Source organism: Sapajus apella, unplaced genomic scaffold (genome assembly GCF_009761245.1).
Source record: "Sapajus apella isolate SASKATOON/1434 unplaced genomic scaffold, GSC_monkey_1.0 scaffold28, whole genome shotgun sequence".
NCBI classification, from domain to species: domain Eukaryota; kingdom Metazoa; phylum Chordata; class Mammalia; order Primates; family Cebidae; genus Sapajus; species Sapajus apella.
Window position 1 is genome coordinate 12,842,446 of NW_022436968.1, and position 18,090 is coordinate 12,860,535.

General features: G+C 34.6%; 1 protein-coding gene across 7 annotated transcripts in view; it reads left to right on the forward strand.

Annotated features, from left to right (window-relative positions):
* Window positions 1-18,090, forward strand: part of PDE1A (phosphodiesterase 1A) — a 404,046-nt gene that overhangs the window by 321,039 nt on the left and 64,917 nt on the right. For all 7 annotated transcript variants that reach the window (XM_032292753.1, XM_032292749.1, XM_032292750.1 and 4 more), the window contains 3 exons: window positions 7,520-7,645; window positions 11,497-11,598; window positions 11,719-11,839. In XM_032292753.1, the coding sequence (XP_032148644.1) occupies window positions 7,520-7,645; window positions 11,497-11,598; window positions 11,719-11,839 (349 nt within the window). The remainder of the gene's footprint in view (window positions 1-7,519; window positions 7,646-11,496; window positions 11,599-11,718; window positions 11,840-18,090) is intronic.

An 18,090-nucleotide genomic window follows, 5' to 3' on the forward strand; every position in this document is an offset into this window, starting at 1 on the left:
TATCGAGGTATGATTATTGATTTTAGGCCTTAACTAAAATTATTAAAAGGAAATCTATTTTAGAAATATGTGCTATAAGCTAAAGACATATGTCATTTCACTTTTATGATAATGCTAGAAACAAAAAAAGAAAGTAAGTATTCTAATGCCTGGTAGGTCATTTATCATATGTTGGATGAATAATAAGCTTGGTTATCTGGCAGATTATCAGATACAGATTTAAACAGGTTACTTGTATAAAATGCCAGATCTCTTTAGTTTTTGTTTTTTGTTGTTGTTTTGAAATAGTTTTTATTGTGTACATTTATGTTATATAACATGATATTATAAGATACAGAGAGTAAAACGATTATAGAGAAGCAAATTAATATATCTGTCATCTCACATAGCTACCCACTTGTGTTGTTGTTGTTGTTTTAGTGGAAACTTTCATGTTTTATTTTGTCCTTGTCTACTCCATGATAAATATTCAGTGGCAGGGCCAGTGCCAGGTTATAACTAGGACTTTACACACTGAAATTCCTGAAATGGTAAGTCTGAAGTGAGGCAGTTTTACACCTTACAGCCTAAGTATCTACCAAGAGACAGGAGAGTGAGAGAAGCCTGGGTGTTGGATACGTGGTAGCAAACATGCTACATGTTTTCACTTGACTTTCATTTTTGCTATTTTTGCTGCCAACCTTCAACTTGCCAACTAATATGAATGAGTTAGCCATTTTAAGACATTGAACATAGTGGTTTTGCTTCCATTCCACACTTGCATAATGATCTAGTAACATAGGACAATAGAGGAGGGAGAAGCCCAGGTTCCATTATACAGATCTGAGAATGCTTGAAATATTTCAAACAATGTTAGAATACCAAATTCATCAATGCAACTTGAAGTATATAAATTTATTTGATAATCAAATTATATTAAAATACAGACAGGTGAAAAATGAAAACCTTCCCTTGATGTCTTCATCATTTTAAAAATAAAATGTTGCTTATAAATGGGTTATGAAGCATACCTTTTAAGTTTTCTTTAAAAATGATTTTCTCCATCTTAATTTTAAAGCAAAAGGATCTATAACATTCAATTTTAATCACATTATAAGAGAGAAAAAAACTAGAATCATAAATAGATCAAATGATTTTCATCATCCCCTTCACCTACTACCAAAAGTAATTTTAGTTTAAAGAAACAGAGATGGTAATCAGCACTCTTGAATAGATACAAAGGGGTTTGTTCATTCACTGATTGAATGGAGACATTAGGTAATTTTATTCTTTTTGATATATCTAGAGTATTCTGCAGGTATCTGGATTACAAATGAAAAGGAAAAGGCATAAACACATTTAAACTATAATAATGAGAATTGAAAGAAAAATAAGCACCACATCCAAGTGGGATTTATCCCAGGTATGCAAGTCTGGTTCAACATTTGTAATTCAATTAATATAATCTATCACATCAACAGGCTACAGAAAAAAAATCACATGATCTTATCAATAAATGCAGAAAAAGCATTTGACAAAACATTCCAACCCGCATTCATGCTATGCACTCTAAGAATAGAGAGGACTGGCTGGCGCTGTGGCTCACACCTATAATCCCAGCACTTTGGGAGGCCGAGGCGGGTGGATCACGAGGTCAAGAGATTGAGACCATCCTGGTCAACATGGTGAAACCCCGTCTCTACTGAAAATACAAAAAAAATAGCTGGGCATGGTGGTACGTGCTTGTAGTCCCAGCTACTTGGGAGGCTGAGGCAGGAGAATTGCATGAACCCAGGAGGCAGAGGTTGCAGTGAGCCAAGATAGCGCCATTGCATTCCAGTTTCAAGAGTGAAACTCCATCTCAAAAAAAAAAAAAAAAAAAAAAAGAATATAGAGGACCTTCGTTAACTTGATAAAGAATATCTATACCAGAGTAGAATTGTGGTTACCAGGGACTGGAGTGGAGGTAAAAGTTAGGAAGATGTTGGTCAAAGGATACAAAATTTTATTTAGATAGGAGAAATAAGTTCAAGAGATTTATTGTACAATGTGGCAACTAGAGTTAATAACAATGTGTTGTATTATAAAAGATTGCTAAGAGTAGATTTTAAGTGTTCTCACCTCAAAAAATAAGTTGTGAAGTAATACATATGTTAATTACCCTGAGTTAGTCATTCCACTGTGTGTGTGTGTGTGTATATACATATACATATACATATATATATATATATATATATATATAGAGAGAGAGAGAGAGAGAGGGAGAGAGAGAGAGATGTATGTGTCAAGACATCATCTTGTACATGATAAATATATATAACTTTATTTGTCAATTAAAAAGTAAATAATTAGAAAAATTGAATATCTATTTATAAAAAACCTACAGCTAACATCTTACTTAATGGTGAAAAATTTGAGGCTTTCCCATTAAGACTTGGAAGAAGGCAAGGACATCCCCTCTCGCAACTAATTTTTGTAGCATACTGAAAGTCTTAGATAATGCAATACAACTAGAAAAGGAAGTAAAAGGCATGCATCTTGTCTGTATAGGAAATCTGAAAGAATTGAACAAAAAACTCCTGGAACTAATAAGTGATTATAGCAGGGTTGCAGGATCCAAGGTATATATGAGTTGCTTTCATATATACCAGCAATAAACAAATGTAATTTGAAATTGAAAACACAAATGCCATTTGCATTAGCACCACCTAAATTTAAGTATTTTGGTGTAAATGGAACAAAACATACACAAGATCTTTATAGGAAAAACTATAAAACTCTGATGAGTGAAATAATACATGGACAGATATTTCATGTTCATGGATAAACCCAAAATTGTCAAGATGTCAGCTCTTCCCAACTTCATCTATAGATTTAATGCAATCCCAATGAAAATATCAGCAAGTTATTTTATGATACTGACAAAGTGATTCTAAAGTTTGTATGGAGAGATAAAAGACTCAGAATAGCTAACACAATTTTAAAGGAGAAGCACAAAGTTGGAGGACTTACACTACCTACCTTTAAGACTTGCTACAAAACCACAGTAATCAAAACAGTGTAGTATTTGTAAAAGGACAGAAAAATAGATCAACGAAAACAGAATAGAGAGTCCAGTAATGAATCTACAAAAAATATGGTCAACTGATATTTGACAAAGGAGTAAAAGCAGTACAATGAAGCAAAAATAATATTTTCAATAAATGGTGCTAAAACAATTGGACATCCACATGCAAAAGGAAAAAGAAAAAAAGAATCTAGACAGACTGCTATGGTTTGAATGTGTTCCCCAGAATTCATATGTTTCAAACTTAACTCCCAGTGTAACAGGGTTGGGAGGTCAGGCCTAATGGGAGGTATTGAGGTCATCAGTATTCTGCCATCATAAATAGATTAATGCCATTATAAAATGGGGCTTGACAGAGATGGTTTGCTCTCTTACACTCTCGGCCCCTCTGCTATGTGACGCTTTCTACCATTTGGTGATACAGCAAGAAGGCCCTCACAAGATAATGGCATGTTGATCTTTGACTTTCCAGTTAACAACTGTAAGAAATAAATTTCTTTTTTTTAAATAAATTACCCAGACTCAGGTATTCTGACACATCAGCATAAAACACACTAAGACACAGGCCTTCCACCCTGTAGAAAATTAACTCAAAATGGATCACAGACCTAAATTTAAAACAAAAAACTATAAAATTCTTAGAAGATTACATGGAAAAATCTAGATGACTTTGGATTTAGTGATGACTTTTTAAATATAATATCAAATGCACAACATATGAAAGGATTAATTGATAAGTTGGATTTCATTAAAATTAAAAAGTCATGCTCTACCAAAGACACTATCAATTAACTAAAAAGACAAGCCACAGACTGGACGAAAGTATTTGCAAAGAACACCTGATGAAGGACTATTACTGAAAATATACAAAGAATGCTTAAAACTTAACAACAAGAAAACTATCAACCAAATTTAAAAATGGGCCAAAAACTTTATCAGACACTTCAGTAAAGAAGATACACAAATGGCAAATAAGCATATTAAAAGATATTCCATATCATGTCATCAGAGAAATCCAAATTGAAACAATGAGATCCCAAATAGATCAACAGACAATACACATCTATTAGAATGGTCAAAATCCTGAACACTAACACCACCAAATGCTGGTGAGAATGGAGCAGCAGAAACTCTCATTCATTGCTGGTAAGCATGAAAAATGGTATAGCCACTTTGGAAGACGGTTTAGCAATCTACTACAAAATTGAAACTACTCTTGCCATATGATCCATGAATTGCACTCCTTGGTATTTACTCAAAAAAATTAAAAACACATTCACACAAAAACCTGCACACAGATACTTAACAGCAGCTTTATTCACAATTGCCAAAACTTGGAAGCAAGCAAGGGGTCCTTCAGTAGGTGATTGGATAAATAAACTGTGGTATATGCAGACAAGAAAAAATTGTTGCTATAAGGAAGTTAGCTATCAATCTGTGAAAAGACATGAAGAAAACTTGAATGCATATTACTAAGTGAAAGGAACCAATTTGAGAGGAAGGTTGTATTAGTTTGTTCTCACACTGTTATAAAAAGCTACCAGAGACTGGATAACATATAAAGAAAAGAGATTCAAGACTCATAGTTCCACATGCCATACAGAAGTCATAGCTGGGGAGGCTGGGAGGCCTCAGGAAACTCACAATTATGGCAGAAGGATGAAGGGGAAGCAAACATGTTTTCACATGGTAGCAGGAGAAGGAGTGAAGGGGGAAGTGCTACACACTTCTCAGCAACCAGATCTCATGAGAACTCACTATCATGAGAACAACAAGGGGGATATCCACTCCCATGATCCAATCACCTTCTACCAGGTCCCTCTACCAATAGTGGGGATTAAAATTTAACATGATATTTGCGCTGGGGACACAGAGCCAAACATATTATTTGATATGTTTGCCTCTGTGACCCCTTCCCAAATCTCATGGTGAATTGTAATCAACATTTGGCTCATAATACGGTTTGACTCTGTGTCTCACATCCAAATCTCATGTTGAATTGTAATCTCATAATTCTCATGTGCTGTGGGAGGGACCCGGTGGGAGATAATTGAATTATGGAAGGCGTTTCCCCCATACCCTTCTTGTGGTAGTGAATAAGTCTTATGAGATCTGATGGCTTGATAAGGGGAAACCTGTTTTGCTTGGTTCTCATTCTCTCTCTTGCCACCACCATGTCAGACTTGCTTTCACCTCCCACCATGATTGTGAAACCTCTCCAGCCATGTGGAACTGTAAGTCCAATAAACTTCTTTCTTTTGTAAATTGCCCAGTCTCAGGTATGTCTTTATCAGCAGCATGAAAACAGACTAATACTTTATTCCACTTCTGACCCCTCCTGAATCTCATATCCTTCTCATATTTCAAAACCAATCATGCCTTCCCAACAGTCTCCCAAAGTCTTAACTCATTTCAGCATTAACTCAAAAGTCCAACTCCAAAGTCTCATTTGAGACAAGTCTTTTCTGCCTATAAGCCTGTAAAATAAAAAATAAGTTAGTTACTTCCAAGATACAATGGGGGTACAGACATTGGGTAAATGCTCCTATTTCAAAAGGGAGAAATTGGCCCAAACAAAGGGACTATAGGCCCCATGCAAGTCCGAATCCCAGCAGGGCAGTTATTTAATCTTAAAGCTTCCAAATAATATTTTTTGACTCCATGTCTCACATCCAGGGTATGCTGATGTAAGAGGTATGCTCCTACAGGCCTTGGGCACTCCACCTCTGTGGCTTTGCAGGATACAGCCTCCATGGCTGCTTTCACTGGCTGGTGTTAACTGCCAGTGGCTTTTCCAGGTGCACAGTGCAAGCTGTCAATCGATTTACCATTCTTGGGTCTAAAGGACAGTGGCTGATATGGTTTGGCTCTGTGTCCCCACCAAATCTCATCTCAGATTGCAATCCGTATGTTTTGAGGCATCGTCCTGGTGGGAGGTAATTGGATCATGAGGACAGCTACCTCCATGCTGTTCTCATGATAATGAGGGAGTTCTCATGAGACCTGGTGGTTTAAAAGTGGCAGTATTCCCCCTGCACTCTCTCTCTCGTGTTGCCATTTAAGATGTGCCATTTAAGAAGTTCCAGTTTCAGGTCATTTTGTTCTTTATACAAATGAGCATAGGCTTTAGAAGCAGCCAGGCCACATCTTGAACAAATTTGCTGCCTAGACATTGCTTCCACCAGATGCTTTAAATCATCTCTCTCAAGTTCAAAGTTCCACAGATTTCTAGAGCAGGGGCACAATGCGTCAGTCTTTTTGCTAAAGCATAGCAAGAGTGACCTTTACTCCAGTTCTCAATAAGTTCCTTATCTCTATATAAGACCTCCTCAACCTAGACTTCACTGTCCATATCACTATCAGTATTTTGGTCACAACATTCAACAAATCTCTATGAAGTTCCAAACTTTCCCACATCTTCCTCTCTTCTTCTGAGCCCTCCAAACTGTTCCAACCTCTGCTCATTACCCAGTTCCAAGGTTGCTTCCACATTTTTATCTTTATAGCAATACCCCACTCTCAGTATCAATTTTCTATATTAATCCATTCTCACACTGCTATAAAGAACTACCTGAGACCTGATAACTTATAAAGAAAAGAGATTTTATTGACCCACAGTTCCACAGGCCATACATGAGGCATGGCTGGGAGGCCTCATGAAACTTACAATCATGGTGGAAGGGTGAAGAGGAAGCAAGCACATCATCACATGGTGGCAGGAAAGTGAGCAAAGGGGGAAGTGCTACACACTTTTAAACAACTAGTTCTCATGAGAACTCACTCACTGTCACAAGAACAGTAAGGGGGAAGTCTGCCCCCATGATCCAATCCTCTCCCATCAGGTCCCTCCCCTAACATTGGAGATTACAATTCAAAATAAAATTTGGGGGAGGACACAGAGCCAAACCATATCAGCAACATACTATGTGAGTCCAGCTACATAACATTTTGAAGAAGGCAAAACTATGGAGACAGTGAAAAAAATAAGTGGTTACAAGGGTTAAGGGAGAGAAAGGGATGAAGAAGTAGAGCACAGAGGGATTTTCAGGCAGAGAAACTACTCTGTATGGGACTATAATAGTAGATACATGTCATTATTCTATGAGTCTAAATTCATAGAATGTACAACACCAAGAGTGAACCCTAATGTAAACTGTGGACATCAGATGATAATGATATGTCTGTGTAGGTTCATCAGTTGTAACAAAAATACCACTCTTGTGGGGGATGTTGACAATGGGGAGGTTCTGCATGTGTGGAAGAAGAAAATATATGGGAAATTTTGTACCATCTTTAATTTTGCTATGAGCCTAAAACTAACTTCTTTAATAAATAGAGTTTATATAAAATTTAAAAATATCATACAATAAAAAATAAAAAATTAATTTACTTCTTGATACTTGAGTATGTCTTATTAGACATTCATGATGTCTAAAGAATTTCTCTACTGGGCATTTTGTTTTTAATTCTTAGGTCAGATGTTGCCATTTTGTATAATGATCGCTCTGTCCTTGAGAATCACCATGTGAGTGCAGCTTATCGACTTATGCAAGAAGAGGAAATGAATATCTTGATAAATTTATCCAAAGATGACTGGAGGTAAGTTTCAGAGAAAACCTAGAGGAAATTTAATTTCAGGAAAGGGATAAATTATGTGATGTAAAGTTAAGAAAACAGATGAAAGTCGATGCCTTCCCTGTATTACAAACTTAATTACTGTTGACTGGATGACTCTGAGAAGGATTAGTACTTAGGGACTTTGTTCTGGAGCCAGACTCTATTAGAGGGAGCTCAAGTATTTTCAGGTCAACTCAACATCCATATGCCTGAATAAGACTATACAACACAACAAATACTTTTTCATTCGTAATTATACACTCTCTGGAATAGAGCTGTGCTCAATTTTTATCAATGTGGGGTGTTACATAAATTCAAAATTTTAGCATTATATTTATTCTTTCATATATATATTTTTAAAATATGTGGAGTTAAGAGTTTTTTAAAAACAAAGTAAACATCTGGGAAAAAATCTCAAATATACTAAAATGACCCAATTGAAGAGGAAATCTTACATATTTCTCCGAAGTATCTATTTGTTTGAAAACAATTACATGGTATGTTGATACTTGTTGTTATGCATGGAAAAATGACAAGATATACCCCCATCCTTCTGTATGGCCTTTCTTCTCTTTTTCTTGATCCTTTGGTCATTATCATCTCCTTCAATTGGCAATACGGTTGCTGGACTTTGCAAATAAAAGTAAAGGACAATCAATTAAATATGAACTTTGTTAATCACAGACTCTTCTTAGTATATGTCCCTAATATTCTATGGGACTCACTTATACCAAGAAAAGAAAAGGCCTTTTATTTATATTTAACAAAAAGCTTATTAAAAGCCAGTTAATTGACTATAAAATGTTTCCATTTGAATGTAAATATCAAAGGTTTTTGCTTTCATTCTTGTTTCTTAAATCAAGCTACAAAGAAATATCCAAAAGGAAAGTGACAATAAAAACATTAAAAAACATAAAAGATAAAAATCAGAGTTTAAAATAAGCTTAAATATCCTCTGAGTACGTTTTCAAATTTTCAAAGTTTCCTGGTTTTTCAACGCCAGTTCTAGAAATATGGGCTCATTTTTGCAACTCTAGAAAATGCTATCAGGTAGCAGGAAGACGGCACTTTCTTTTGAAGACAGAGTTGAGGCCTTTCATTTTACAGTTGACACTTGAACAATACAGAGGTTAGGGGCACCTCCATTGAACTGAAAACCCATGTATACCTTTTGACACTTCAAAAACTTAACAATTAATAACCCACTCTTGATAGGAAGGCTTACCAATAATATAAAAGTTGATAAAGACATAATTTGTATGTTATGTGTATTATATACAATATTATTACAGTAAAGTAACTAGAGAGAAGGAAATGTTATTAAAAAATCATAAGGAAGGGAAAATATATTTACTGTTTATTAAGTGGAAGTGGGTCATCAAAAAGGCCTTCATCGTCTGTCTTATATTGAGTGGGCTGAGGAGGAGAAAGGAAGAGGAGGAGTTGGTTTTGCTTCTCAGGTGTGACATAGGGGAAAAAAATGTGTATAAGTGGTCCCACACAGTTCAAACCTAACTGTATTCTGCAGGAAATAGTAGCCCAAGAGGATTTACAGTCTGGAAATGTCAGGATCTGATTGTAAAAGAATTTTAAAGAGACCTCTGTTGGGCTATGTAGAAATTAGATGGGCAAAGGTAGGAAGAAGCAGACAAGTTCTGAGATATTTCCTAAAGCCTGAGAGAGATTATTTACATGTAGGGTATTAGTTTATTTTCTTAATCAGTGATTACCATTCCCAGAGATAATTTTCATGATATTAATTTTTGTTGCTATTCAAAGAAATAAACCTTTTTTCTACAAACTGGACTTTGTTGCTATTTCAGTGTTATTTTATTTCCTATTATATTTTGTTATTTATCATTTTAAATATTTTATTCTAATAGTTTATGACTAATTTTCTTTAAATTTCTGTTTGGTAACTTCAGAGTCATTTTAATGGAATGTTTTTATAGAATTGTTTTAACAAATAGTATACATATTATTAAAATTGTATAATATAATAGATCCAACACTTTCCAAAAATCCATAAAATATTTATTTGCTACTACAGCTTTAATAACATTTACTAAGAATTAAAGTGTGGATATCTTCTTAAAGACCCATGTTTTCTGTTTGCAAATCTGTTTATTTCTTAAAGTACCTTTAGTAAAAATAAATGCCTTAATTTAAATGTTTTCACAAAAAAATGTATAAATTAACGTTTTGTTATTTTGCCTAATTCATTAGCATATTATTAGTTGATTATTGATAACATCTATCATTTATGTGTAAACCACAATATACTTATTAGATTCTATAGACTTCCTTGAACTCTAGTCTCATTATCCTTAGATAACATGAACGTTTTTGTTCAGTTGCTTTTCTAATGTGAGTCTTGTCATATTTTGAGAGAAAACAATACAATTAAGAATAATTTTATTCACTACCTTTAATAGCTTCCTTTCCCTTACTACTTAAATAAAAGTAAAAGTAAGCAAGCTATCCAATATTACGAACAGTAAGCAGAGTATTGATTCTCATGATTTCCATCTAAAAATTCAATAGAAATTTTGAGTGCCCATGATTTTCAGCAAGAACCATCAATATGTAGTTTTTTAAAAAATCAAATAATCAAATAGATTATATCATCTTTAGGTAAAATATCTTTGTGCAAGATCATAATTCAAGTTTCCGTCACATTTTTGGTTCAGCTTATTCTACGGGCCACACCACACAATGAAAATGAAATATGTTTTCCAGTACAAGTTATTTTTTTTAAACTTATCTGTACAGAGCAAACAAGGAATTGTGGAACATGCAAGCATTTGCTGGGGTGCCTTATTTTCTACTAAGTGTGAGGCTTTGTGATATGGTTATTGTATTTACAGTGTCTTGTTTAAAACTGTCAGTAATACCAATGGTTCTTTCTATGTTATGTAGGGTCAGATCCCAAAAGCTTGAACAGATGATCACTACCCACTTTAGCATCTTGGTTTCTTTGGGGTTCTTATGATGGAAGGTTAGAACAGTGGAGTGGTCTACGTGTCTGCTCCGGAAGTAGGAACTCTTGGGTTGAATCTTATCTGTGCCATGTACTAGCTGTGTGACTAGATGACTCAGTCTCCTCTGGTGGGAAATATTAATACTCCCTCAGGGGTTGTTAGGAAGATTAAATGTCTCTATACACATAGAAAGCAACTAGTTACTAAAGTATTCTAAGATCTTTATATATTATATGAAGACATTTAATCTTACAGTTCAGTGCCTCACTGATAATTTATTGAAGGAATAGCACTGATTTCATTAATAGTAGTAGTTTTGTTAAAAAATGCAAAATAAAGAAGGATCCAAGAGGGTCTTGAAAACTCATGCCCTTCTTACCCCTATCTCTTCTCTGAGACATCAAGCCTTTTAGTTTCATTGACCATATGGATTTAGAATAGTCTCAGGCCCCACTGGGCTAATTTTTTTCCTCAAATGATGCAAATAATATATAATTCTGTATTTGGAATAGTTTTTCTTTAAAATGGCTAAAGTTCCATTCAGATTAAAAATTATAATATTTAGGAATTATGAGTGCAGGAGAGTTGTGGGAGTGAGAAGGTAGAGCACCAGCTCTTTAGGCAGGTGTGAACACCATTGCAATTCACACTGCTGGTAACTTCTTAGATCCATGACAGTTAAAACATAAAATAATGTCAAACTGTTGTGTAGACTTTCACATTTAAAAGTAGCGTCTTTTGTGTTCATATCCATTAAGAACAATAAAACATGGAGATTGATATTTATGACAGTGTTCCACTTAAGAACAATAAAGAGCTGAATGAACCTTTCTCTTTTTGGTGACCCTACAGGGATCTTCGGAACCTAGTGATTGAAATGGTTTTATCTACAGATATGTCAGGTCACTTCCAGCAAATTAAAAATATAAGAAACAGTTTGCAGCAGCCTGAAGGGTAGGTTTTTGTTTGTTTGTTTGTTTGTTTTATAATGTTAAAGTTCCATGGCTTGTCCTCAGAAAAGACTGTAATTGGTTCCCTTGTTCTGAATAATTAAGCATGTTCTTGGTTTGACAGGATTGACAGAGCCAAAACCATGTCCCTGATTCTCCACGCAGCAGACATCAGCCACCCAGCCAAATCCTGGAAGCTGCACTATCGGTGGACCATGGCCCTAATGGAGGAGTTTTTCCTGCAGGTGCCTCTTTCACACACTGTGCGAATGTTTATGGAAACAGTGACTGCGCATATTAGCCTACACCTTTCCTGTACCAAATCCAGGGCTTGTGACTTACTATTATACACTGGTCCCCACACATCCTTGGGGGTTTCAGCAAAATTTATTAATCTTTCAGAAAAATGTATTAAGTAGTCCTATGTAGTGTGATACATGTTTTAAAAAGAGTCAAGTTTTGGATCTCAGATTCCACTCTCGGGAAAGAAAAACATAAACAGCTAAGAATTGTTACCTGCTGTTAAGACGTAAGTGCCACAGCAGAGACAGCAAATAGCTTTCAAAATAAAAAGAGGAGAAGAGAATATGTAACAGTTCTGAATAAATCTTGCTCGCCGAAATTTCAATGGAGGCAGAGAAATATAGTTTTTAGCTGGGTGGACACACGCTTAAGTGAAATAAGCAACAACAAAAAATCTAGTGTTACATCAGAAACAAGCCTGGATAAAGATTGTGACTGGTGTTCTCTGCCACAAGTACTCATCTTTTCTTTATACATGTTCCTATTTTGCAACCCCCACAATCCAAGCTGGAGTACTACAATACAATTGTGATGCAACCCACTCAGAGTTAGCATCAAATTGCACAAATAAAGGGCTCAGTCTTCCTCAAGGTTGGCTCTACTTCAGATGCCAGCTACGAATGGGGCTGTGGGACACCAGCACTTCTGACCAGCCAGTTATAAGTTCAGTGGTTCCTACTACCCTCTCTACATTCAATAACTTGCTAGAATGACTCACAAAACTTCAAAAGTGCTATCCTTACAATTACAATTTTATTGTAAAGGATACAAGCCAGGAACAGCCAAATGAAAAGGCCCATAAGGAAAGGTCTGGGAGAGTCCTGGATGCAGACCTTCCTTGCTATCTCCAGTGGAGTTAGGGACTGCCAGCCTCCTGCCTTGTCAGTGTTTTCACCAACCAGGATGCTCTACTGAGCTTTTCTGTCCAGAGCATTTATCAGGGTTTCATTTCATAGGCGTGGTTGATTAAACCATTGACCATGTGATTGAATGCAATGTCCAGCCCCACTTCCTTCCCACATATCCCCCAACTAGCTTAAAAGCTCAAACTTTCTAATCATGTGGTTGGTTTCTGGTGACCTGGCCCTATCCTGAAACTATCTAGGGGATAGGCCAAGAGTTGCCTCATTAGCATAGAGTTTCCTATCACTCAGGAAACTCCACAAGTTTTTGAAGCTCTGTGCCTGGAAATGGGAATGAAGATCAGACAAATTTTTTTATTATATCACAGTCCTATTTAGATAAGTTATTTTATTTCTATATTTTCAGATTATTTTCTTTCTCAGCATTGTTCTTTATTGTGAATGTTTATTCATTGATTTTATACCTGTTCTGAAGATATAAACATCAAATATATTACTATGTTCAGATGACTCAGGTTTCTGTCTCCCATCGTTGATGGCTATAATACATGGTTTCACTTTTACATTGCAATTCATATTCCTAGAGAAAGTTACTGAGTAGCATCTTCTAAATTCAAATATTTTGATACTAAAAATAGCATTGAGAAATATTTTAATAATTTACTTTGTGGTGAAAAAAATACACTAAATGTAAAATTCTGAAGGCTAACTGCTTATTATGATCAATTAAAAATTATAACAATATACTCAACCAATGAATAACCAGAAAATGATAACTGTAAAGAGACCTTAGAGATCTTTACTAATAGCCCTGTGATATTAGAGATGCAAAAACAGAAACATAAAAAGACAAAAGGATTTTTCAGGTTAAGAAGACATTTTAAAACATCTTAAGTTGAATGATTTTGAAAACAAAATTGTTGTATGTAACTAAAGCAGTACTTAGGGGAAATGTTATAGCTTTACATATTTATATTAGAAAAAACAAAGGTATAATAAAGTCTGTTATCTCTGTTTCATCTTAAGAAGCTAGAAGTTAAGAAAATTGAGTCCAAATAAGTTGATGAAAGGATATAATAAATATAGGAGCAGAAATCAATGAAACAGAACAAAAACAAACAATAACAAAAATTAATAAAGATAACATTTGGCTCTCTGAAAAAAGTAATGAAATTTCTTCCAGGATCAAAAAGAGGAAAAAACTATAAATGAAAGAGAATATTATTATAGAGCCTACATTCATTGAAAGGATGAGGAATATTATGCATAATTTATGCCAATAAAATTGAAAACTTAGATGAAATTGTCAAATTTTTTGACAAATATAAATTACTGAAACAAAGACACAAGAAAAAAACATGTAGTCTGAATGTTCATTATGTTTTTAAAAGTTGAATTTGTGGTTGGGCATGATGGCTCACGCCTGTAATCCCAGCACTTTGCAGATCATGAGGTCAGGAGATTAAGATCATCCTGGCCAACATGGTGAAAACCCATCTCTACTATAAATACAAAAATTAGCTGGGTGTGGTGATGTGTACCTGTAGTCCCAGCTACTTAGGAGGCTGAGTCATGAGAATCTCTTGAACCAAGGAGGTGGAGGCTGCAGTGAGCCCAGATCATGCCGCTGCATTCCAGCCCGGCGACAGGGTGAGACTCCGTCTCAAAAAAGAAATATTAAAAAGTTGAATTTGTACTTTAACTCTTCTTACGAAGAAAACTCCAGGCTTAGACAGCTTTAATTCTTATTTCTGATTTCAGTTCTCAATATTCAATTAAATTGAGAGATGGTGAATTCTCTCAAACATTTCAGGAAGAAATAATGCCAGTTTTACACAAATTCCTTTATGACATAGAGGAAGAGGGAAATTTGACAGCATAATTCCTGACAATACCTGACAAAGACTTTTCAAGGAAAGAAAATTACACATCCACATCTGTTATAAAACTAAAGAAATTTTTTTTACTTTAAAAAATTTTTAGGAAATCAAATCCAGCAATTTAGTAAGGAAGTGCATATCATATCATAACTTTAGTCAGTTTAATATTTAAAAGTTAATTAATTCACCATATTAAAGGAAATAAAAGAAAAATATATTATCAACCCTATAGATGTGCAAAATGCATTTGACAAAATTCAACTGACATTAATTATATAAACTCTGAGTAAACCAGAGTAGGAGACCTTCCTCAACCTGCTAAAAAGTAAAGCTAATGTGATACTTCAGGATGAAATATTGAACATTTTTATGTTCTAAAATGATTACGGCTACTCTCACCACTTCTACTCAACCTTGCATTCTTCTATATAAGTGGTGAGAGTTGAAGTTCTAGCCAGTACAGGAAGGTGATAAAAAACAAAGTATAGATTAAATAAAAATAAATAAAACTGTTATTTGCAGAAACGTGAGCATCTACACAGAAAACCTCAAGCAATCTACAAAAGGCTGCTAGAATTAACAAATGAGTTTATTAGTTGTAGGATCAATCCCATTTCTGTATGCAAGCTGCAAACAATTTGAAAATGAAATTTTAAAACAGCATGCTTTATAATAGCATAAAATAATAAAACATTTGGGGATACATTTAATTAGGTGTATATGAAACCTCCACACTGCAAACCACAAAATATTGTTGAGAGCATTTTGAAGACCTATGTAAATAGAGAGATATATTATGTTAATGACAGAAAGAGCCAATATTTCTAAGATATGAATTCTTCCAAAATTGATTAATAAATTTAACATAATCTTTATCAAAAATTGCAACAGGCTTATTTGTAGAAGTTGAAAGGCTGATTCTAAAATCTGTGTAGAAATGTAGGAGTCTAAGGTAGCCAAAACAATTTTGAAAAAGACTAAAGAAATTGGAGGATTTACACTTCCTAATTACATGAGTTAGTATAAAGCTACAGTGATCAACGCACTGTGTTTTGGGCATAGAGCATAGGGATAGGCAAATAGATCATTAAAATAGAGGAGTGATTTCAGAAACAGATTCAGATATATAAAGTCATTTGATCTTCTACAAAGGCACCAAAACAACTATGGAAAAAGGAAAGTCTTCCCATGAAAGGAAATGGAACAACAATTATTAAATATATGGGAAGAAAAGGAAACTGGTTCCCTACCTACACCTTACACAAAACCTAATTCAAAATTAAAGGGCTTAACACAAAACCTAAAACTATAAAGCTCTTAGAGGAAAATACAAGAGAATACCTCTCTAATCTTGGGGGTAGGTAAATATTTCTTAGAGAAGACACATAAAGCATTACCCATAAAAGAAAAAAAAATGAAGGGGACAAAAGCAAAATTTAAAACTTCTATTTTTCCAAAGGCACTATTAAGAAAATGAAAACCATAGAGTGAGAGAAAATATTTTTACTACAAATATCTGTCCAAGGATTTGTATCCAATTGCATATAGAACTGCCACAAATCAATAGTAAAAAGAAAATTAGGGCCAATATATGAAGTTCAAAAACTGGCAAAATTAATATACGGTGATAGAAATCAGAATGGTCGGTGACTATACGGGTTAGGGTTCCTTGGATGAGGTTAAGGCAACTTTCTGGGGTTGATGGAAATGCTCTATATCTTAATCGAGTGTTATACAAGTATATTCCTGTTTATACACTTCTGATTTGCACATAAATTTCCCTTTAATCTTTTTTAAAAAGAGTATATCATAATGAAGGTGGCTCATCTCTGACCTAAATAAGACCCTAAAAAAATTACTGTGGAAAAAAACTAAACTAAAATTTCAGAGACTCCTGAAAATTACCATTAAGTCTCCAAATAATATCATGATTTAAATTATCCTTTTGTTTTACTGATTTCAAAACAAAGAATACCTGACAGGATCATGAGATTAATGAATTCAAAGAAATTGAGTGAGATGTTTTGTAAGTTCATCAATTTCTGGATTTTTAAAAGTAAGTGACTTTCAAATCCCCTTCAGAAACATATGCAGCAAAACAGAAAAATGTAGAGTTAAAGGTCAAAGTAAGTAAGTTTGCACTGCCAACCAATATGTCTTTCAAGCAAAACAAGTTTTTCTTTATGAAACTTACACTGAAATATGATATTGATCCTAACAGGTAAAATGTTTTCTTGCTCCAAACTAACTAAATAAATCCCATAGTACCCTTATTTATTGTTGTTCATACCACATAATGTACACCTTTGGAGGTAAATAAGCAATGAATCTGAAACTCCTTGGTGTATGCATTGCTCTGATTTGATATAAAGATATGGAACTGTGTCTGTGTATCTATGCAGATGTCCTAGAAATGAGCAGGACCGCAGTGGTTCTTGTATGTTTTATTTTTGCTCACCCTCACATAGCCATCTGTAAAACTATCCTTTGTCAGACCCACAGTACTGATACCTTTCTGCTATGCATTTAGCCAAGGTGACTGGGATTTTCATCTCAGACAGTGAAAACAACACTTTTACAAAGCAATTTGCAAATATATGTCCTCATTCCTTTAGAAAATACTAAGCATCTAAATACTGTGTCTTAAATCCACTGGCTGTGCTAGAGATTTTGAGGTAAATCAAATTAGGTCTGTCCAGAACTCATCATGGTCCTCAGCTACAATTTAAATGTAAACATTTTGTGTTTCTTGTTAAAGACTGTATTTTATGTATATTGGTCCAACATAAGAAGCCTAATAATGCGAAGTAGAGAAATAATTGGACTTGACTTCAGAAAACTCAAGGGTAAGCCCTAGCTTTTCATTCTTCCAGGAGTGGGACAAATGAGTCTTCCCCTTCCTGTCTGTACATATGCCTTCTTACTTATTCCCATCCTGCCTCCTTCCCAGGATGATTGTGAAGGACAAAGTGACAGAATAAATATAAGAAGGCTTCAAGTGTGAGGAATTGGTGGTATTTATTATCCTGCTAGTCTATTTTAAGCTTTATATTTCTTCCAAGGCAAAGTATCAGCATGCTATACCATTGCTTATGAAATATTTTGTTGTTTGGTAGTTACTTAAAGCTGAACTTCTAGAGATCTGGGAACAATTTAAAAGCACTTGTCCAAAGCAATCATCAAGTTTTAAAAGTAGCCAGTTAAGAGAAGTATTTTCCTTTTTGCTCTGCAGAATGTAATGCTAGATTTGAAATTCATTCTATTGGTTTTGAACAAAATTAGAGCCTGAATAGAAATTCGAAAAATCAGAAAACTACCAAAGGAAATAGCTGATTTTTAGAATTTTTCAAGAGCAACCTTTCAAGAAAGGTGTGTGTGTGTGTGTGTGTGTGTGTGTGTGTGTGTGTGTGTGAATATTTCAGATAAATAAGGAGGAATTTTGTGATGTGT